This window comes from Rutilus rutilus (genome assembly GCF_951802725.1).
Source record: "Rutilus rutilus genome assembly, chromosome: 12".
NCBI classification, from domain to species: domain Eukaryota; kingdom Metazoa; phylum Chordata; class Actinopteri; order Cypriniformes; family Leuciscidae; genus Rutilus; species Rutilus rutilus.
The window spans coordinates 29,238,479-29,257,767 of NC_140217.1; the positions used below are offsets into that span (position 1 = coordinate 29,238,479).

The 19,289-nt window shown below is 37.0% G+C and overlaps 1 protein-coding gene across 3 annotated transcripts in view; it reads left to right on the plus strand.

The window, feature by feature from the left end:
• negr1 (neuronal growth regulator 1) overlaps positions 1 to 19,289 on the plus strand; it is a 191,358-nt gene that overhangs the window by 40,196 nt on the left and 131,873 nt on the right. For all 3 annotated transcript variants that reach the window (XM_084426160.1, XM_084426161.1, XM_084426159.1), the window contains exon 4: positions 10,778 to 10,909. In XM_084426160.1, the coding sequence (XP_084282286.1) occupies positions 10,778 to 10,909 (132 nt within the window). The remainder of the gene's footprint in view (positions 1 to 10,777; positions 10,910 to 19,289) is intronic.

Consider the following 19,289-nt stretch of genomic DNA (forward strand, 5'->3'; position numbering starts at 1 on the left):
GTTACATTAAAAATGTAACCCAATGGCTGGGTTTGTCCATTTTTAAATTGCATTTTTAACCCAACGTTGGGTTAGTCCATATTTGACCCAACATTGGGTTAAAACAACCCAGCATTTTTTAGAGTGAAGTCAATAGGGCCCTGGGCCTGTTCGGTTACCGACATTCTTCAGAATATCTTCTTTTGTGTTCAGCAGAAGAAAGAAATTCATACAGGTTTGAAGCAACTTGAGGGTGAGTAAAGGATGACAGAATTTTCATTTTTGGGTGAACTATCCCTTTAACTCCATACTCAGACATCTGTCCTGCATATGGTGAACTTTTACTTTTGATCAACAGATTCAGTCTGGCTCAGATGTGACCCTTTGTGAGCCATTTGTCTAAACTATTCTTCTTCTGGCTCATTAACGTCTGGGTGGGAAGAGAGGATGACAATGAGCGAGAGCCAGTGAGAATAGAAACTTTTAAAAAATACTGAAGGTTGTTATTTACTAAAAAGATTAATTTACAATATTTAAACGGCTCAAACAAATATGCATGAAACTGATGGTTGTAAGAAGCTACAAAAATACCTGGAAAAATGCTAAAGGCTCAGCCTTAAAGTAGACATTTTTCCTTTGAACAAGCCAACATTATGTTCAAACTGATATCAGTATCTACCATCAAGTATAACAGTATTTGATGCATATATGGCAACACTGTAGTAATAGTGCAGTTCTGTAATCACAGTAGCTCATGGGCTGTGATTTCCAGTAGTTCTCGAATGACGCTGCAGGAGGCTGAACCTTCAACCCAGAGCCACTAGATTTAATTGCCGAAATACTCTAAATGCAATTAGCCTCATTCGTTTTTGTGTGTGTCATCAGACCTTTGACTTCTGTGCCTCTAATTATTGCTTGGCATATAGTCTTTTCATTGATAAACCTAAGAGTTAATTACTCTTAAAGACCTTTTAAAGACATTATGCGTTGAAGACCTCTTAAAGACCTTTCACTTATAACGATGAACAGCTTTCCATCTGATTCAAAGGTTTGGTCCACAAGAAGTGGTAGTTGACTGAGTGCATTATTATGCTCAAGTATTCACAACGCTTGTAGATTTTAGACTAAAACGTACAAAGATGATGTATTCGCATCATCTAAAATATGAATGTATTTACATATGCACAAATTTAGAAACGTTAGAATTTTACAGTGTGAATCGTTTTATATTATAAATATATTTGTATAGTTACGTTTTACTATGGTATAAATATTTTGATTAATGGAACATTTGAATAAAACACAGAACAGAATGAAACTGTTATAACGAAAGATTACATAATGCATTCATTAAATGTGATGCTATTGAAAAAATGTGTTTAATGTCATTGATTAAATACAATAAAATCGACCTATTAACGCATGAATTCAAAGATTTTTTTAAAGATTTGTCAATTTCTAAAGCTATACATATGCAAAATGTGTACGTTTTAGATGCTGTAAATAAATAACTTGCACTTCAGTTACTAAAACTAGAACCACACTACACGCAAACACTTGCAATCATGTTGGACTGACTTTCAAGTATGCAGCACACTCTCTCCAGCGCTGCAGATTTTGAATGATTACTGAAGAACTTTAAATGAGCACTTCCTTGTCTAAGCTTTAAATCACACTCTGTATTTTAATACTTTCAGTACTCAGGGCATTGAAAATTGCCTTATAGACATGATTTCAAATGCTGTATGCTAGATGATGAAAGTGAGCCCTATATAGGGGTGTATTGAGGCTGCAGGGCGGCCTCATGCTCTTCGTACAGCCTGGCCCAGCACGCTTGATCCCAAACATGCTTTCATAAGCTTTTTCCATTGTGATTTAAGGCCTCGGGATATAAGGAACTCTGACCTTTCAAATAGCTGACTATAACACTTCAGATTTTATTTTTTTTCTCATATGATAAGGCTACAGTGAAGCGTTCAATTGTCCTTTTGTCAATCCTTTGTTCGTGCCTCAGCCTCCAAAAATTGTCTTTACTCTGGTTTATTGTTTCCCGAACAATAGCTCTGTACTCGGCACTGACAGTCTGTCTAAACATCGCCAAATGGTTTCAATACAAAGACCAGCTCTTAAAAAGTGCTCGGACCGATATTCAGCAATTGTTTTGGGGCACTTTGGGACAATGAGGAGGCTATCAGGGTTAAAGTGAGATACGGGGAATGGAAAAGTGGAGGCGGTTCATGTGCATGTGCGTTTTGTGTGTGAGAGAGCCAGAGAGCGAGTATGTGTGGCGGTTGAATGATGGTTGATGGTTCATTGCTGACAACTCAATGAATGCCTGGGGGAAGACTCTCATAATGCAACATTTGGGCTGCCGCAGTGTTCTCTCACAGGTTAAGGGAAGGGATGTACAGAGAACCGCCACCTTAGCCCATAATGTATTCTTCACCAGCGCTCATCATATCAGCAGCAGGCAGACCTTAAGGAAATGTACTTTGTGCTCTCCACACAATGTGGGAAAGTGCTTACTGTGACTGCACTTAACACAGAGCAATGTGGAATCCTAGATTAACCTTGCTATGATTTGGCTAATTTGGCTGGAGTGACATTTCCCAGAGGCTATACGACGAGTCTCTCTTGAGCTTTTCAAATAACTCTCAACATGCACAATTCGGCAGCCAGCCGAGATTGCGGATGATAAGGGGCAAGTTTACATTTGAATACGTTTCTGGCACATAATCAGTGTCTTTTGAGCCTTTAAAATGCTCCAGTGTGTGTGTTTTTATGTAGTATAGCAAACAAGTTGGTTGATGCATCAAAGGTTGATTTCACAAAGGATCCATTCTTTATTAAATGTCACTAAACCTTGGTAATTTCCTCTTTTGGTGTAATCAGTAAGATAAATGATAGTTCATTGTGAAGTCTCTGTTAGGAAAAAGAAAATAAATCACTGAACTAAGGGAATTATGGAGTGAGTTAATCACTGATAATGATCCCTCTGGTTTTTAGCTGGAGGAAGAAATATGGTAGGTTGTAGTCAATGTTTGTTCATTTTGTAAGTTCGCCTCTTACCTGAGAACAGCTGTTTTAATAATGTGACGCATACATTTACTTGCGTTTCCATAGACAGTGAAATGTACAATATTGATGTATTTACAGGACTAAAATGTAAATTATTTTCATATGAAATATATTTCATATTTCATAATATACATTTCATATTTTCATATTATTATAATTATTTAATAGGGTTAGTTCACCCAAAAATTCTTGATTTTTTTTGTCATAAATTACTCACCCTCATGTCGTTCCATACCCGTAAGACCTTTATTCATCTTCAGAACACAAATGAAGATATTTTTGATGAAATCCGAGAGCTTTCTGACCCCCCCATAAACAGCAACGTCATTACCACTTTCAAAGCCCGAAAAGGCAATAAAGACATTGTTAAAATAGTCCATTTGACTACAGTGATTCAAACGTAATGTTATGAAGCGACGAGAATACTTTTTGTATATTATTTTTTTTAATTTAGTTTACATTTTAGTAATTTTGTTTTGTCACATAACATTTATTTAGCTTAAGTTTATTTTATTTTAGTAATATTAGTACTTCAACTTTAGCTTTTTTTCTTTTAGTTGCTAAGGCAACATTATTTTATAGAATTTTTGTTTTTTTACGTTTTCATCTTATATTTTATTTTATTTCAGATTTATTTCAGTTAATGGAAACAATTTTAAATAGTTTTAGTTTAGTTAACAATAACAGATGGATTTTGTTAATCTTTTAAACATTTTACATCTTTGAAAAGCATGCATTATGTCCTGCTTGGCTTACATCTTTAATTTGTGCTCGGTCAAAGGCTATTAGATGTCATGCTAAACAACAGTTTTTATGGTAAAAGAAGCAAACATTCCTTAAGTTTTGGGTGAGCAATCTCATACTATAATGTTTACTTCCTCTGATTTCCTATTTTTCTTTTCGTCTTTGTACATTTGAATATGGGTTGTTTTTGCATGAATACGTTTGATACAATTTATCCTATTTTACAGTCTTTGCCTCTATTCATTTGTAAAGCATTGGGAGCCAAATAGCACCTTGTCAGCTCAGATACACGTCTTTATCAGTTTCTTGATAACCCCAAAGCAAACTATTTTGTTCAATTTTTCAGTTTGTTACCTACTATACAGATGTAATTGTTTTCATGCAACACACAAATATTTATGCAAATTACACAAGGATCGAATAATTTGGTCTTGGAGCTCTTGTATTTCTATTGGTGTTGTACCAGCTAGTCAGAATAATGTTTTTTTTGTGTGAGGAGCAGTTTGAAATGGAAGTTTATGATGGAAGTAATGTCTGATTTGTTAAAAAAAAAAATATATATATATATATATATAATTTGTTTTCAGTCAGATCCTTTCAGTGAATCAGTGATCCAGTTTACAAAACTGATCTGAATGATTCTTTCTTGACTCAGACTGATATTCAGTTAAATTAACTCCAACTTCATTAAACTTTAACAATTTTGTCTCAGCTGTAAAAGGAACACGCCGACTTTTTGGGACTTTAGCTTATTCACCGTATCCCCCAGAGTTAGATAAGTCCATACATACTAGGGATGTCCCGATACCACTTTTTCACTTCCGATACGATACCGATGCCGCAGCTTTGGCTATTTGCCGATACTGATATCAATCCGATATTTTTATTTTATTCTTGAACTAATACTACTAATAATAAAATATATGGACGCACTTTGCTCAATTAGTCACATACAAACATCTTACTCAAATGGAGAACAAATACTTCTCCAGTATATAGTCCACAACAACAGTTGATAATGAAAGACTGCCACCCTTTATTCAAAAGACCTTGAGATATGTTTGGTAATTGTACCTGAATGAATTTTAAATTAATTTGCTATATTTCAAATCAATATATTTGTTTCCTTAAAATTTTAATTAACTTTAATGTTATTCTCATCTGAATTATAAATAATTTATTTCTGTATAAAATAATACTACCATTAAAAACACATTTGATTTTCTTTTTTAAACAATGTAGAATGTATAACTTCAAAATAAACAGATTAGTGCTCTGTTTTAGGACAAGAAATGAAAACCAATGCAATATGATGAATGTCCAAAAGATGAGATAATTTTTGCTTTTAAACAGCGTGTGTGTGTGTGTGTGTGTGTGTGTGTGATTTTGGTTGGGTGACAGTTGTAGGTTACAGTTTGACAAGATTTTACAGTTTGACAAAAGCACAATGTGTTTTACACAAATATAAGTAGGCTAAACACTTTTTGCAGTTTTAATGATGTCCTGTATGAACAAAATGACGGAGTATGTTTTTATGTTTCCACTGTTCGATCGCGCCCGTGCCTCTCTCTCTCTCTCTCTCTGACACACACACACACACACACACACACATTCCAGCATTGCAATCTTGACATCGCAGCCTGTTCATTTTGCTGCGTTCACACCAAACGCGAATAGAGTGTCAAATTCGCGTCTATCGCATCTAGTTCGACGCTTGAACATTGTGAATCCATTCGCGCGTATAATGATAAAGCGAGCGTTTGAAGCGAAATAGACGCGCGTTCAGAGCTAAGGTGGGGCTACAGATTAGGTGTCCCTAAAGAACCCGCATATGTCTATGCGCGTATCTAACAGTAGTTCCGCGTTAAATTAGTTAATGTGCATGCGAGTTTTATTTATTTTTATACCGTGTATTCTCCGTGTAAATCCATGCACCGAACCGTGACACACGTACCGAACGTTCAGTACGAATACACGTACTGTTCCACCCCTAATAGGTATCGGATCATAGGTATCAGATATATTTTTTTTCTCTCCTCCGATATCCGATCTAGCGTTCTGGGCCAGTATCGGCACGATACCGATGCCGTGGATCGGATCGGGACATCCCTAATACATACCCTTCTCATCTCCGTGCGTGCTGTAACTCTGTCTGACGCACCCACCGCTAGCCTAGCTTAGCACAAAGACTGGAGGTAAACGGCTCCAGCTAGCATACTGCTTAAAGCCCTGCACGCGGCAAAAAATCCAGCCCTAACTGAGACCTGGCCCGTGGTGTTCAAGCCCTAATCCGGCCCCAGCCCGAAAACGTCTGCAATTTTTCAGCCCGAACCTGACCTGAGACCAACATCAATATCACTTTAAAGGGACAATGTGTAGCTTTTTAGGTATTTTATTATCTAAAATCAATATTTTTATTCATAAATATGCCCTCAATGGTGCACAAATACCTCTGCCAATGATCAGACTAATCCTCGTAAACGAAGAATTTATTATTTTTATATACATGGGACGGGTAGGTCCACGGAGGCTTCCATGTAGTTCCGCCATCTTGAAAAACTATAATAGCAGAGAGGGACAAAAAGTACTAGGCCAACGCGTTTCCACAACGCGTTTCGTTCAGAACCAGCGTCACGTGACTGAACCCAGCAGAAGCGGAGGCGCAGAGCAGTTGAGAGGCGCTTGTCACTGCACCGGCAAGTTTAAAAGGCTGCACTGCACAGTTATTTATACACCGTTCATTCATACATATGCTGAGTCACAGGATGAGTCCTCGTCGTCGAAAAAGTCCAAAATAGACCGTAAAAGGAAACGTGACCGGAGATTACAAAAACAAGGGTTAATGTCGGGATAGCTAATGCAGGAGAAAGCTTTCAAAAGAGACGCTGAAGTTGCCTGCTTTCTTCTCGACAGGTAAGTCAATGTTACGGTCGTAATTACAAGCTTTTTTTTCATTGCTTGGTTGTGTACTTTATTTTATAGACAGTAGAACATTTATAGTTAAGTTAAACAGGGTCTTTGATGAATAGCAGCTATTGAGTAAAGTAGAGAAGGCGCTGATGATGATGATGATATCTAACAATGCACGTACTTCAAAAAATATAACGAATAAAGAAGGCATTACTACTAATTACCATAGTTAATGTTTTTCACAGTCAGCAATTCATACTGTAACATTCTTTTTTTCGTTGTTTCAAGTTGCAGTTTGTTCACCCGATGGAAACCAGTTCACCCGAAGGAAAACTCGATTAAGTAGAAGACATCCTGTCATAGCTTTTTGGTACATAACGGCTACCGTAGATGCAACACGCATTTGAAAAAGCGAGGCGCTGGAGAGCACTATTCGTTTGAATGCAAAATACAATTTCACCACTAGATGGGAGAAATTCCTACACAATGTCCTTTTAAGCTCTCTCTGACGCACTCTCTCTGATGCACGCTGTCTCTGCTAGACGCACACACATACACACACGCTACTAGGTAAAATTTTATTATAGGCCTCAAACATAACTACCACCACCGACAATTATGCCCACAAATATTAATACAGACTGTCCATTACAGAGAAACATAAGCATGCAGTAGAGAATATTATATAGCCAAATGTGATCCAGCAGTAAATAAAGATTTACCTACCTTTTTTTAATGTTAAGTAACTTTACTGAAGAACAACGTTTCAAAGAACTCTTCGCCAACTGGCTAACGTTAAATAATAATAAAAATATAATAAATGAATGAAAATCCATTGAACTGAGTATAGGCTCATTCACTGTTTATTCGCGAGTGTTGTGAAGAAAAAGAATAGCATCCACTGTTGAAGGCTTCAGGCTCATTGTTTGTTGTGGTAATCAAATCAAAACTCTCTCAAAATGCAGCTTTTCCTGAAGTATTGGGAACTTTTAGTAACTCCCCACGCTCCAACTTCTCCCTGATGCTCTGCAGGTTCAACTGTCACCTAATGCATTGCACGCGCGTCGCGTTACTCACGTAATCTCATATTGCGTTGCATATTTATAATATTATCAATATAACAATATTTCATACAGTAGCCTGCGCTCTGCTCGTATATTATGGGCACGATGAAAGGAGAGAAGCTAAATGAGCCCGAGTCCGACCAAAGCCCGATCTGTAAAAAAATATTTTAAAAAAATGGCCCGACTGCTCCCAATAAGTGTCAAAATAACGCCAACATTTTCCTATTTACATGTTGTGATTTGTATTGTCACAGCGTGTACAAATAACAAGGTCACATGAGACACAGCAATCTTCTAACCGTATACATACTGGGAACTATATTCTCAGAATGCGAAGCACTGCTATTTGGGCAGAGTGATTTGCTCGCAGCACCTGAGAAGCCCCGTGGTGAGGAGCAGAGAGTTCGCTCAGAGTTGGAGTAAATCACTCCGCAGAAGTAGCAGTGCTTCGCCTTCTGAGAATATAGTTCCCAGTATGTATACGGTTAGAAGATTGCTGTGTCTCATGTGACCTTGTTATTCGTACACGCTGTGACTATACAAATCACGACATGTAAATAGGAAAATGTTGGCGTTATTTTGTCACTTATTGGGAGCAGTATGCTAGCTGGAGCCGTTTACCTCCAGTCTTTGTGCTAAGCTAGGCTAGCGGTGGGTGCGTCAGACAAAGTTACAGCACGCACGGAGATGAAAAAGGTATGTATGGACTTATCTAACTCTGGGGGATACGGTGAATAAGCTAAAGTCCCAAAAAGTCGGTTGTTCCTTTAACAGCTCACTGGACAAGGATATCAATGACCCTATCCCAAACCCTAATCAACCTAAATATATATTTTTCATAAATACATTGTTTCCCATTAATTATTAAAATATTTTTAAACTTCTCATAACATAAAAATGTTTTATGCCATTGCTTTGGCAATGCATCTGCTAGACAATCAAATTGATCATAATGATTACGATGTATAGAACATTTGGCAGTTGTCATCTGAAGACCTCAGAGGGGTTGGCGTCATCTCTTCACAGCTAGGCTAGGTGTTGGGTCATCTGAAATCTTTATAAGAGGCTGGATCCAAACTGGAGCTGGGCATCCTCCTGAGGTAGAAATAGAAATGCAAATGGAAAATAATTAGCGTAGCTGCTGTACGTAACATTACAAGCAATAGATAGTCATGCACATTTGATCTGATATAACTGTAGTGCAAGGTAATGCGAATGCTTGGCTAAAGTAATGTGTCTTTATATTAATCTAGATTTAAACTGGGAGGGTTTCTATTTCTGTGTTCCGTAGTTCAGCGATGTTTCTGAGGTGGACAAAACCTGTTTTTGAATATGAAGTTGCTGTCTAATATAACACCCAGGTATTTAACTGTAGTGGATGAAGTAACAGTACATCCTTCTAGATGCAAATTGTAATCTAAGAGATTGTGTGCACAGGTTCTTGGTCCAGTACGTAATAACTCGGGCTTATCCGAATTTAATAGAAGAACACTACTGGTCATCCAATATTTTTATTCTGACACCTGAATGTGTTATTTTGAATCTTTAACACACATTGTCGACTTTGATCATTTAGGGATTTCATATGGTTGTGAGTAAAAAAATTATTGAGAATCCTTGGCATAACAGTGGAAATTACCAAGGGGCGGCATGTTTATTGAAAATAGCAGAGGGCCAAAAACAGACCCTTGCGGCACTCCGAAATTTACTGATGTTAACTTGGATAATTCCCCATTTAAATAAACAAAATGGTAACGTAGGTAGGTACGATCTAAACCACCTTAATGCCTTTCCCTGAATACCAGTGTAATTTTGCAATCGATCTAAGAGTATACTATAGTGTTGAATGCAGCATTAAGATCAAGTAAAACTAGTATTGAGATGAAGCCTTGGTCAAAGGCTAGAAGCAAGTATTTTTTTATTTTAATAAGTGCAGTTTCTGTGCAATGATCATGGGGCTTGAATTCTTACTGAAAATGTTCATAGATATAAAAAAAATTTTTAAGGAGGATCACAATTGAAGTGAAGAAGTGAAGAAATTGACTTTTTTGAAATAGACTTTGAAATATTCAAAACCTTTCTAAAGGGCCAGAGGCCCACCATAGTTTCACAAAATCATGTGGAAAACACTACAGAGCAATCTTATGACTAGTGCATGAACCATTTTAACATGCTTGTTTTTATACCTTCTTTTGTGTCCTTTTTGGAACTTGAAAACTCTGATCCCTATTCATTTTAATTGTATGGAAAAGAGCGACAAAAACACTATACAGGACAGGTTTGGAACAATATGAGGGTGAGTAAATGATGACAAAGTTTTCATGTTTGTCTGAACTATCCGTTTAAAGCTTTTTGATGTCAAATCTTGAATCACTTTGATGCTTTACGAAGCACTTGGTAAAAACACATCCCTCCCAAAGCCTCGCAATTCTCTCTCTCTTTTTTTTGCATCGCTCTCCTTGCTTTTTTTTTATTCTGTGGGTTTTTTGCTGAGTCAAAGGCTCCTCTTCCGTATGCCAGTGCAGGATTTACCTCTCTGTGCCACGAGACAGATTCACCTCACTGTAAAGTAGGGTATAAATAGGTTTCACTGAGGAATATTACCATAAGGTTGGATCCTGGTCTGGGGAACCCTGGGAGGTTTTTAGTCCAATAGAAGCATGGCCGCCTCATGCTGTGCTTTATTGCCTCTCATTACTCAAGGACCTCAAGTCATATTTGTCATATTGGCACAGTTCTGATTTCCTCACAGTATTTGACACCAATAATTTTCCTCCCTGTGTGAATACGGCTCATTGGGGAGATGCTTCCCACTGGATGTCTTGCCAACAAAGCAATTATATGCCTTAAACCTTTTTTTTTTTCTTTTTTTTTCTGGGTGCACTTGGGTTTCTTTTACTGTTGTTTGTACTGTACCTTTAAGCATTTAGCCATGAATTAGTACTTGGTTGTGGAAGAACTCTTCTGAAGGATTGTGCTTGTTTATTTTCTTATGTTCACAGCCAGGAAGTACGAAAGTGGGGAGTATTTAAATATCACAGGCATCACTCGGGATCAAGCAGGGGACTATGAGTGCGGCGCCGAAAACGACATTGCTTCACCTGACACTAAGACCGTGAGAGTCACAGTCAACTGTGAGTACCAAATACTTATTTTGTTTATGTTTGTTTACTGTCAGACAGTGTAGAATCACATGCACAATGACATTGAGTCTTTTCCCCCTCTCTTACTGGAGATACTTACTGGAGCTCTGTTCTGAAACCTAGTGAGGCTGTCAACTGTCTGCTGCATCCTAACTGAAATGGGACATTCTAAGTGACCGATTTGGAAAGCTCTACATGAGCAGAAACTCCATGTATTATAAAATAGCAGAAATCTTGCAAAGCACACAGGAAATGTGCCTCACATTTGATTTAAATGGAGTGTGGTGCTAGCATGTTAATAAGCTAACGGGACAATAACCTAATAAAATCTGTTGGAATAGGCTAGTCTTATTTAATTACACTGAACTATTTTATTGATCCTGAATTCTTTTTTTTTTTAATGATTTAGTTTATAACTTTACCTTTTATTATAATTATAATGGTTGCACTTTATTTTACAGTCCTGTTCCCCATGTGCATACTATGTACTTATAGTAATTGCAATAACTGGGTAATAACTGGTACTAACCCTGAACTTACCCCTAAACCTAACCTTAACCCATGTAGTTACCTTATATCACCCAGTACTTTCTTACACTGTAAGTCCACGTAAGTGCATGTACTGTAAAATAAAGTACAACTATTATTATTTTAATAATATAAGGTCAGACTTTAACTAATTACTTACATCAAAAGATATATAGGTGCAATGTACCTATTGTGTTCATGTTGTATTGCAAAACACTTCTGCTGCTATTGATGTGGAATACGGGTAAGGTTAGGGACAGGTTTGGTGGTATGGTTAGGTTTAAGGGTGAATTAAGGTATAAGGGAAGGGTCAACAGTGTTTTACAGAAATTAATTACAGCTGTAATTACAATCAATGTAAAAACATGTATGTATACAATAATTGCAATGTATTAAGTGATTAATTTAAATATTACTACATAGTAGATAAATAAAGATCATTTAAAGTGGGACCTAATATAATATTCTATATTATTATAATTATGTAATATAATACTATAATATATAATCCACATTTCGGTCATCTGCCATCTTAAATTCCGTTTCAGTTCCTTGTTGTGGCATCTGGCTGCTCACTAGATTTTGAAACAGAGCTACGGTCTTACTTCTGTATCTCCAAGGCCGACTGGGATGGAAATTAGAATAGAATTCGTGGTACTGGAGTTCCTTAATATTTAACGAAAGAATTCCCTTTTTTGTCTGGGATGGAATGATTAATTTTCAGTGAGGAATGGTCTCAGTGTTATACGGAGTCTTCTATTATGCAGGTAATGAGTCTCTCAAAGTGTGAAAAGACAGTAATGATCACTCCAAGCATTAATGAATTATACTGACTTTACCCATCATGCTCATAGTGAGGCTCTGCCTCCCACCATATACAGGGGGAAGGACACTTGACAGTTTCTCTTCCTCCTCTGTTCTCTTTTAAGTCATTTTGTCTCATCTGCGGTCACAGGGATCATTAATCTCTTTGTCTCTGTATATACCATATGCTGAATCATGGCACAGCAAGAGCACATAAATCAGATAGCCCGACACTCACACCAGAATAAATGTGGCGTTCAGACCATCAAACGCCAGCTCCCTTTACTATCATGCAAACACAGACTAATGGGCAGATAACCACTTGGAAATGTCAAGATTTGAGCGGGAATGGCTAGATGACAAGGATGAAGTCATAAGTCATATCACATCTCCTCCCCGTCGATTGTATTGACACTCTCTAATGAGGAGTGAAGCTGAGAAGATAGAGGAACAGATCAGTGCTGAGTCTGCTGCTCCGCAATTTCTTCAGCTTAATGACCATTTTCAATGTACAATTCCTTCATTTTATACCCACTATTTTTTACACTATTCTACATATGCTACATACCGGTTTCTTGGGTTGGATGGTGGCAAGGGGTCAGGGTTTGTTGGGACATTTGAGACATTTTTGTGGTGCCATCATCCAATCACCATTGTCCTGACATTTTCCTGTGGCTCAGGAGAGTTTAGTCACGTGCATTTACACAAATGGATGGCTTTTTCCAGGCATTATAGACCTCCCTGGAACCAAGAGGTTGATGTTTCGGTTGATTCACAGTGATTTACAGTGACATCTAATGGAAGCAGTAACAACTGATCTTGTTCCCTTCGAAACATTTTGCTTTTGAGCAGGAAAAGGGATAGACATAATCCCAATGTATCAATCAAAGCACTTTAACCCACTAGAGCTGGGTAAAGAATTAGCTGGAATGGAGGCACCAATGCTTGATTTAGAAGAGAAGTGTTATCTCACCATTATGTCCCAAAATAAAAGTGAGAAGGATGCGAGAGGACTACTCTGCTAGTGCCCATTCCCTTGCTCAAAGAAATCCTTGATGTGAAATGTGCAGAGCTAATATGTTTTTATTCAACCACTCAACAGTAAAAAGAAGAAAAATCTCTGCATCAGAGTATAGTAATATATGCTGTACGGTATCTGAGGATATAACCAGTGTAATGTGGTGGGCATGGTTTCATTGTGTATTTCCGGTTGTATCATTCTGTATGAATTTAGTTTACCAATTCATCTCAAGTAGGCTAGTTGTAAATAAATAAAAATTGACACAAAATCTGGTAAAAAAAAAAAAAAATTGGTGTAAAATGTTGCATGGCCAGACCTGATGATGTGATATCTGTGACACCTTTCTTTGTATTTGTAGTTTTATTAGCCTAACACGACTGCAGATAGTGTGACTCGACTCTGACATTTCAAGGGTAATCAGTGTAATTAAATACACGCGAAAATAATCCGGTTTGAAAATAATTACAGCTTTTAGGTATGTGCGCTACTGACCTTCAGGTTAATTGCAGATTATGACCACTAATTGAAATAAGCTAATTTATTAGATGAAACCTAATTCTGTGTTTTAATGCATTTAACACATGTATATGTTAGTTGTAACTTCATTGAAGCCACAAGGACTTCTGTAGAAATGTATGAATAGGACGTGTTTACATTTACACCATAATAATATCTAAATGAAGACCTACAGGTCAATGTCAAGAATCTTCTGATAAGTAGACCTGCGGTAAATAATAAAATCCCAACTGACCCATGTGTGACAAACACCTTGAATAATTTACTGTTGTTGTTACTCGTTCCCCAGTGAATCCTCAGATAGTCTTCTGTCAGCATTCTGTGAAAGTCATGTAGATCACTCAGCTGACTGAAATAATGTTAACACTTTAAATGCCCATGATGACCTCCACATGTAACCACTCATGCAAAAAAATATATATATATATATATTTGAAATATATTGTTTCGGTTGGTGTGCCGATTTACTAATTCCTAACATGCTGAAATTCGCCCTCTCGTAAACATTACCCAGACCTGGTGCTCAGTTCCAGCCAAATCAAACATTCACAAAAAAAACAAAACAAAAAAAACCCAAAAAAACAGTTAAAAAAAAAGAAAAGCTGTCTGGTCCCCACAGTGTAGGTGATCTCAGGGTTTACTATCCTTGCAGGGACATTTGGTCCCCACAATGTAATATAAACCTGTATACACACACACACACACATATATATATATATATATATATATGAGAAACAGCTATTGTATTTTAAATTTGTACTGTTTTGATTTGAAATGAGATGTCATGAAACTCATTTTGTCTTGTCTAACTATATGCCACAGCGTTGTCTTATTTTCCTGTTGGAATTCGCACCAGATGTTTAGTTTTAAGTTCCAGTGCCTCTAAAGACATCAAGCTATAGAAATATATAAATAAGACAGATTAGGTGATGTCATGTAGCTCACAGATGTTAGAATGTTTATGCAAAATGCAATTGTTAGAGCTTTCGAGCGGCAATGTAATGCCTTTACTTCATGTGTCATTTTGTCAAGTCACATTTTGAGCTAATGTGTCCTGGAACAACCACTTTGTTCTGCAAATTACGAAGAAAGACAGTCTGTTTACATTCAGATTTCACCTTCCTTAAACCTCCTAGTGTTTTATAGGAATTTGTAGTCAGAGAGGGATTGGTGTTATTGTGTTGCATAAGAGGTTGATTTAAGCTCTATAGCTGCATGAATGATTAGTAGAATATTAATCTTTGATGGCTGTTTTATCTTAAGCTGGTTAAGGTCATATATTTTTATGCATGCAATTTGTTTTGTACATTTTATGCATGATGCTATACATAAAATCTCTGTATAGACTCTATGTATAAAAATTTGCTTCAAACTTTATTTTAGTTAAAATAATCACTCATGAAATCCATTGATTCCATGGAATCAAAATTGACCTTATTTACTACGTTTTTTGTAATTTAATACAATTCTCATTTTATATATATATATAATATCTTATTTTAACTAAAATAAAGCTTGAAGCAAATTGGACGTGTGCAACAATGTGTGAAACTGGTGTCATCAAACCAAACCCCAAAAATAATGACAGGTTCTCAACCACTTCCCTGTCTGCCATTGGTTGACCAAACAGATACACTGTTTAAAAATTAAATAAAAAAAAGTTGCTGCCTTTCATTTTTAAGTACAATCAACTTGGATGTCTAAGTCATTACAACTTAAATTACATTACTCTGACTTAAAAAAATGGTTTGAATCTTGTATAACATAAAAAAGTAGAAAATTGCCTAACTTATTTTGATGAGTTAAAGCAATGTAAAAAATAAAAATATATGTAGTCAAAACTTATTGATCATATAATATTTACAGTGTAGCCCTGCCCTAAACTCACATCACTGGTTGAGGTAATGTTGCTGTGGACCTATTGGAATGTCCAAACTGTCTCCATTCATTGTAATTAGATGGAAAAATCAACCAGGTCTGTAGGCTATACGTAATTGTCCATGTCTCTAAAGCCCCTTTCACACAGCGCGATGATCCCGGCAAATTGCCGGGAAATTGCCAGAACGCCTTCTGTGTGAACGCAAACACGACCCGGGATTGATGCCGGCATCGATGCCGGGTTGGAGACCTAGTAACATTGCCGTGTTCAGTCCCGGAACGCGCGCTGTGTGAACAAAAGCCGTAATAATGCCGTGTCGTAGTGATGACGCTGAAGCCGGGATCGTTCGCCAGCTGATTCTGGAAAATCACTGGCAGTGTGAATGTACCAAAATCAAACAAACCCGGGTCACTTTATCCGTGTATTTTCCGGAATCTCTGTGTGAAAGGGGCTAAATAGATGTGTTTACATGACGGTTTCCTGTTACTGCCTAATGAGGCCAAGAGTCCACTTCTGCACTCTGTGTAAACATAGTCATTTACTAAGAGGTTATAGTGCAGCTTAGACTTCAACTATAATTTGAGGTTATTTAAACAATCTGTGAACAATGTTGCAATTACAGTCCCTTTTTCATACATTCTTTCGATTTTAAATTGGCTGTTCAGCCAGTTGCTTTTGGCCAAACTTGTGTTGTTGCATTTTTCATGCACAAGAAAGCTGTCAGAAAGCAGCTTAATTTTAGCCATTTGCATTTCGAGTTTGTTGCTGAAGTTTCTCAACATGAGGACCAAAGACGTGTCAGTTCTGATAAAGCATGTTGTCATTAAGCCGAGCTGCAGGATAAACTGATCAGAGGCAAAGCAGGTACTATATGTCCAAATCACCAGTTTGAAAAACACAGAACAGGGAAAAAAAGAAGTGCTTGTGATCCAAAGCATACCACCCTATTTGTGAGACATGGCTGTGTGCTATGCCCCAGGCATGTGTGGCTAATTCTGTCTCCATTGACTTTAGTGATGTGATTGCTTATTAATGTAATGTGAGCTGTAATGAAGATGAATGCTGCTAATGCAACCAAGGAGTTTTTCAGAACCCAGTAGACGAATAGTATTGACTCTTGACCAACCAAATCATTCCCTAATCCAGTTGTGCATGCTTTTCACTCGCTGAAGACAACTAAAGATGGCTTTCACATGCCCAAAACAAACTAAATCACCATGGTCCTATGGGCAAGATTTCAGTCACTCATTGAATGCTGGGGATTTACTGCTAAGTATGTAATAATGGGACTTCACTCCAGGGTTTTAGTTATTATATTTAACTAAAACCATAATTTTCATTACTTAAAATAAAATAAACTCCTACTGAAGTAGAATAAAATCTCAAAAAAAGATAAACAAAAAAAATTTATGAAAGTTATACAAATAAAAAATTATTCAAAATATTAATAAAAGCTAGGCTAAAAATTGACATCTTTTTTATATTAATACTCTAATAAATACTCTAATAAAGAAATAAATACTCTTAAATTAAAGCTGTGTCATGTATTTTGTTGGTCTTGTTCATGCTTGCATATCTTTTATTTAGACATTTGTCTTAGTCTTGTTTTCTGGTTTGTCATGTGACTCCCTTGCCCCTCTTGTGATCATGGCTGTGTCTGAAATCGCATACTCTCTTCAGTAGGTGTTTATTTTGAATAAGCAATTACTTCATGACTGCTAAAAAAGTATGTTTCATTTAGTATGAATGTGTGTAGTACAAATGTAATCTGGACGTACTACATTTGCCATGTTGTCAATATCATATGACCTACCAGCGTCAGTTATGTCGCTGCACTGCCATTTATAAATCCTCTCCCGTGGCCTCATGGCATAGTAAAGTGTACATTATATGCACACTTCAGAATCTCGCCGGAAGGCCTTCCGGGTACTTTTTGCCTACTCTTTTATGAGTACTGTGAATTCGGACATACTTCTTTTGTCACATACTGTTTTTCGCCTACTATATAGTAGGGAAGTATGTGATTTCGGATGCAGCCAATGTCTTGTGCTTCCCTTATCTAATGTGTCATGTTCTGATTGGTTTATCGTCTTGATTGTTCACAGGTATTTCTTGTTAGTCATAGGCCCATGTATTTAAGCCCTCATGTTTGCCCTGTTACTTTGTTGGGTATTGAAGTAAGTTGCTGTCTTATGTTTCATGTGTCAGGTCATAGTCTATAGTCAAGGATTATGATTATGGTTTATTAAGTTTTGTGTTTTGTGTATAGTTTGTTTCATGCTTTGGATTTTGGATTTTCACCACATTAAATAAACTGCACTTGGGTTCATTATATCATCGTCCTGTTACAAGCTGACTGTATGCACTTTAGTCTTATGGTGATTGTAGATGGGTCATAACAATAATCAATTGTTTTATTTGCACATGGTCTGTGCTGCTGCAGTGATAAACCATCAACAAAATGGCCCTGTTTGTCCCTTCATGTCCCACATGGCGATGCATTGTGCGCTTTTTTTATTTATTTTTATTTAAACCAATCAATGTCAAGATGCAGCCCATATAGATGATGACGACAGGACGCAAGTACGTCATGTAAAGGTCTTTAGTGCGCTCGCATAATTGAAATGTGAAACCAAACCAAAACTAACCGAATGTATCAATGTTCGGACCTTGGTGCGGATTTTCAGGTGTGAAAACACCTTGAGTGAGCACAGCGCAGGACCAGAGACAGAGAGGGTCGAAGAAAGCAGCGGAGCTTAAGTAGTGTTTTCTCGGAGTTCACTGTGTAGCCTGCTCCCTGAATCATCGCGCTTATTCATTTGTGGATGTTAACTGAATCTGTAAGTCAGCTACACTGTTTATTTCTGAATATTATATTTTATTCTGGTGCACTTAACGTTATCGCTACTGTGTAATAGTAGCCTATGCTATTCTCCAACTAAACATATCCTATTCAATGCGTTCACAGTCTCTTTCACGGCCATCACTTGTAGTAGCCTATTCACAAACTGTTTGCTCAAGCGTAGCGTTTTCTCGGAGTTCACTGTGTAGCCTGCTCCATCAATCGTGTAGTTCAATTTTCCATATTTATTGTATGTCATTATGTCAGTATCAATATTTGCTTTCTACCATTGCAGAAATAAAAATGTCACTGAACTTTTGCTGTGTAATTGTAACAATGAGCACTCAAACACACTGAACCAACAATTACTAAAAACACATACAAAAACTGATTTTGCACGGGCACTTTGCACTAGTATTTAAAAAGTCCCAGCTAGGGTTGGGCCGATAGACGATACCATCGTCCATCGCGATGGGTGACAGACATCACGATGTTTAGCCGGTGTTGTATGGCGATTCAGTTTCTGAATTCAGAATTCATCAGTTTCTCCCGAAATACTTGAAAGTAAGTGGCCAGTGAACTGGGAGAAGAATAGAGTAAACTTTATATACTTACTTATAAACTTTAGATACAGGCGCATGTATCTGATATGAATAAAACACGTCGGCAAATATATTTGAATGGATTGTTATTGCTGCTTCCATAGACACCAACCATTGTGTATTTTACAAACTATAAATGTATTGTTTTGCTATAAATTATGTATTTAAATGTCTGAAAC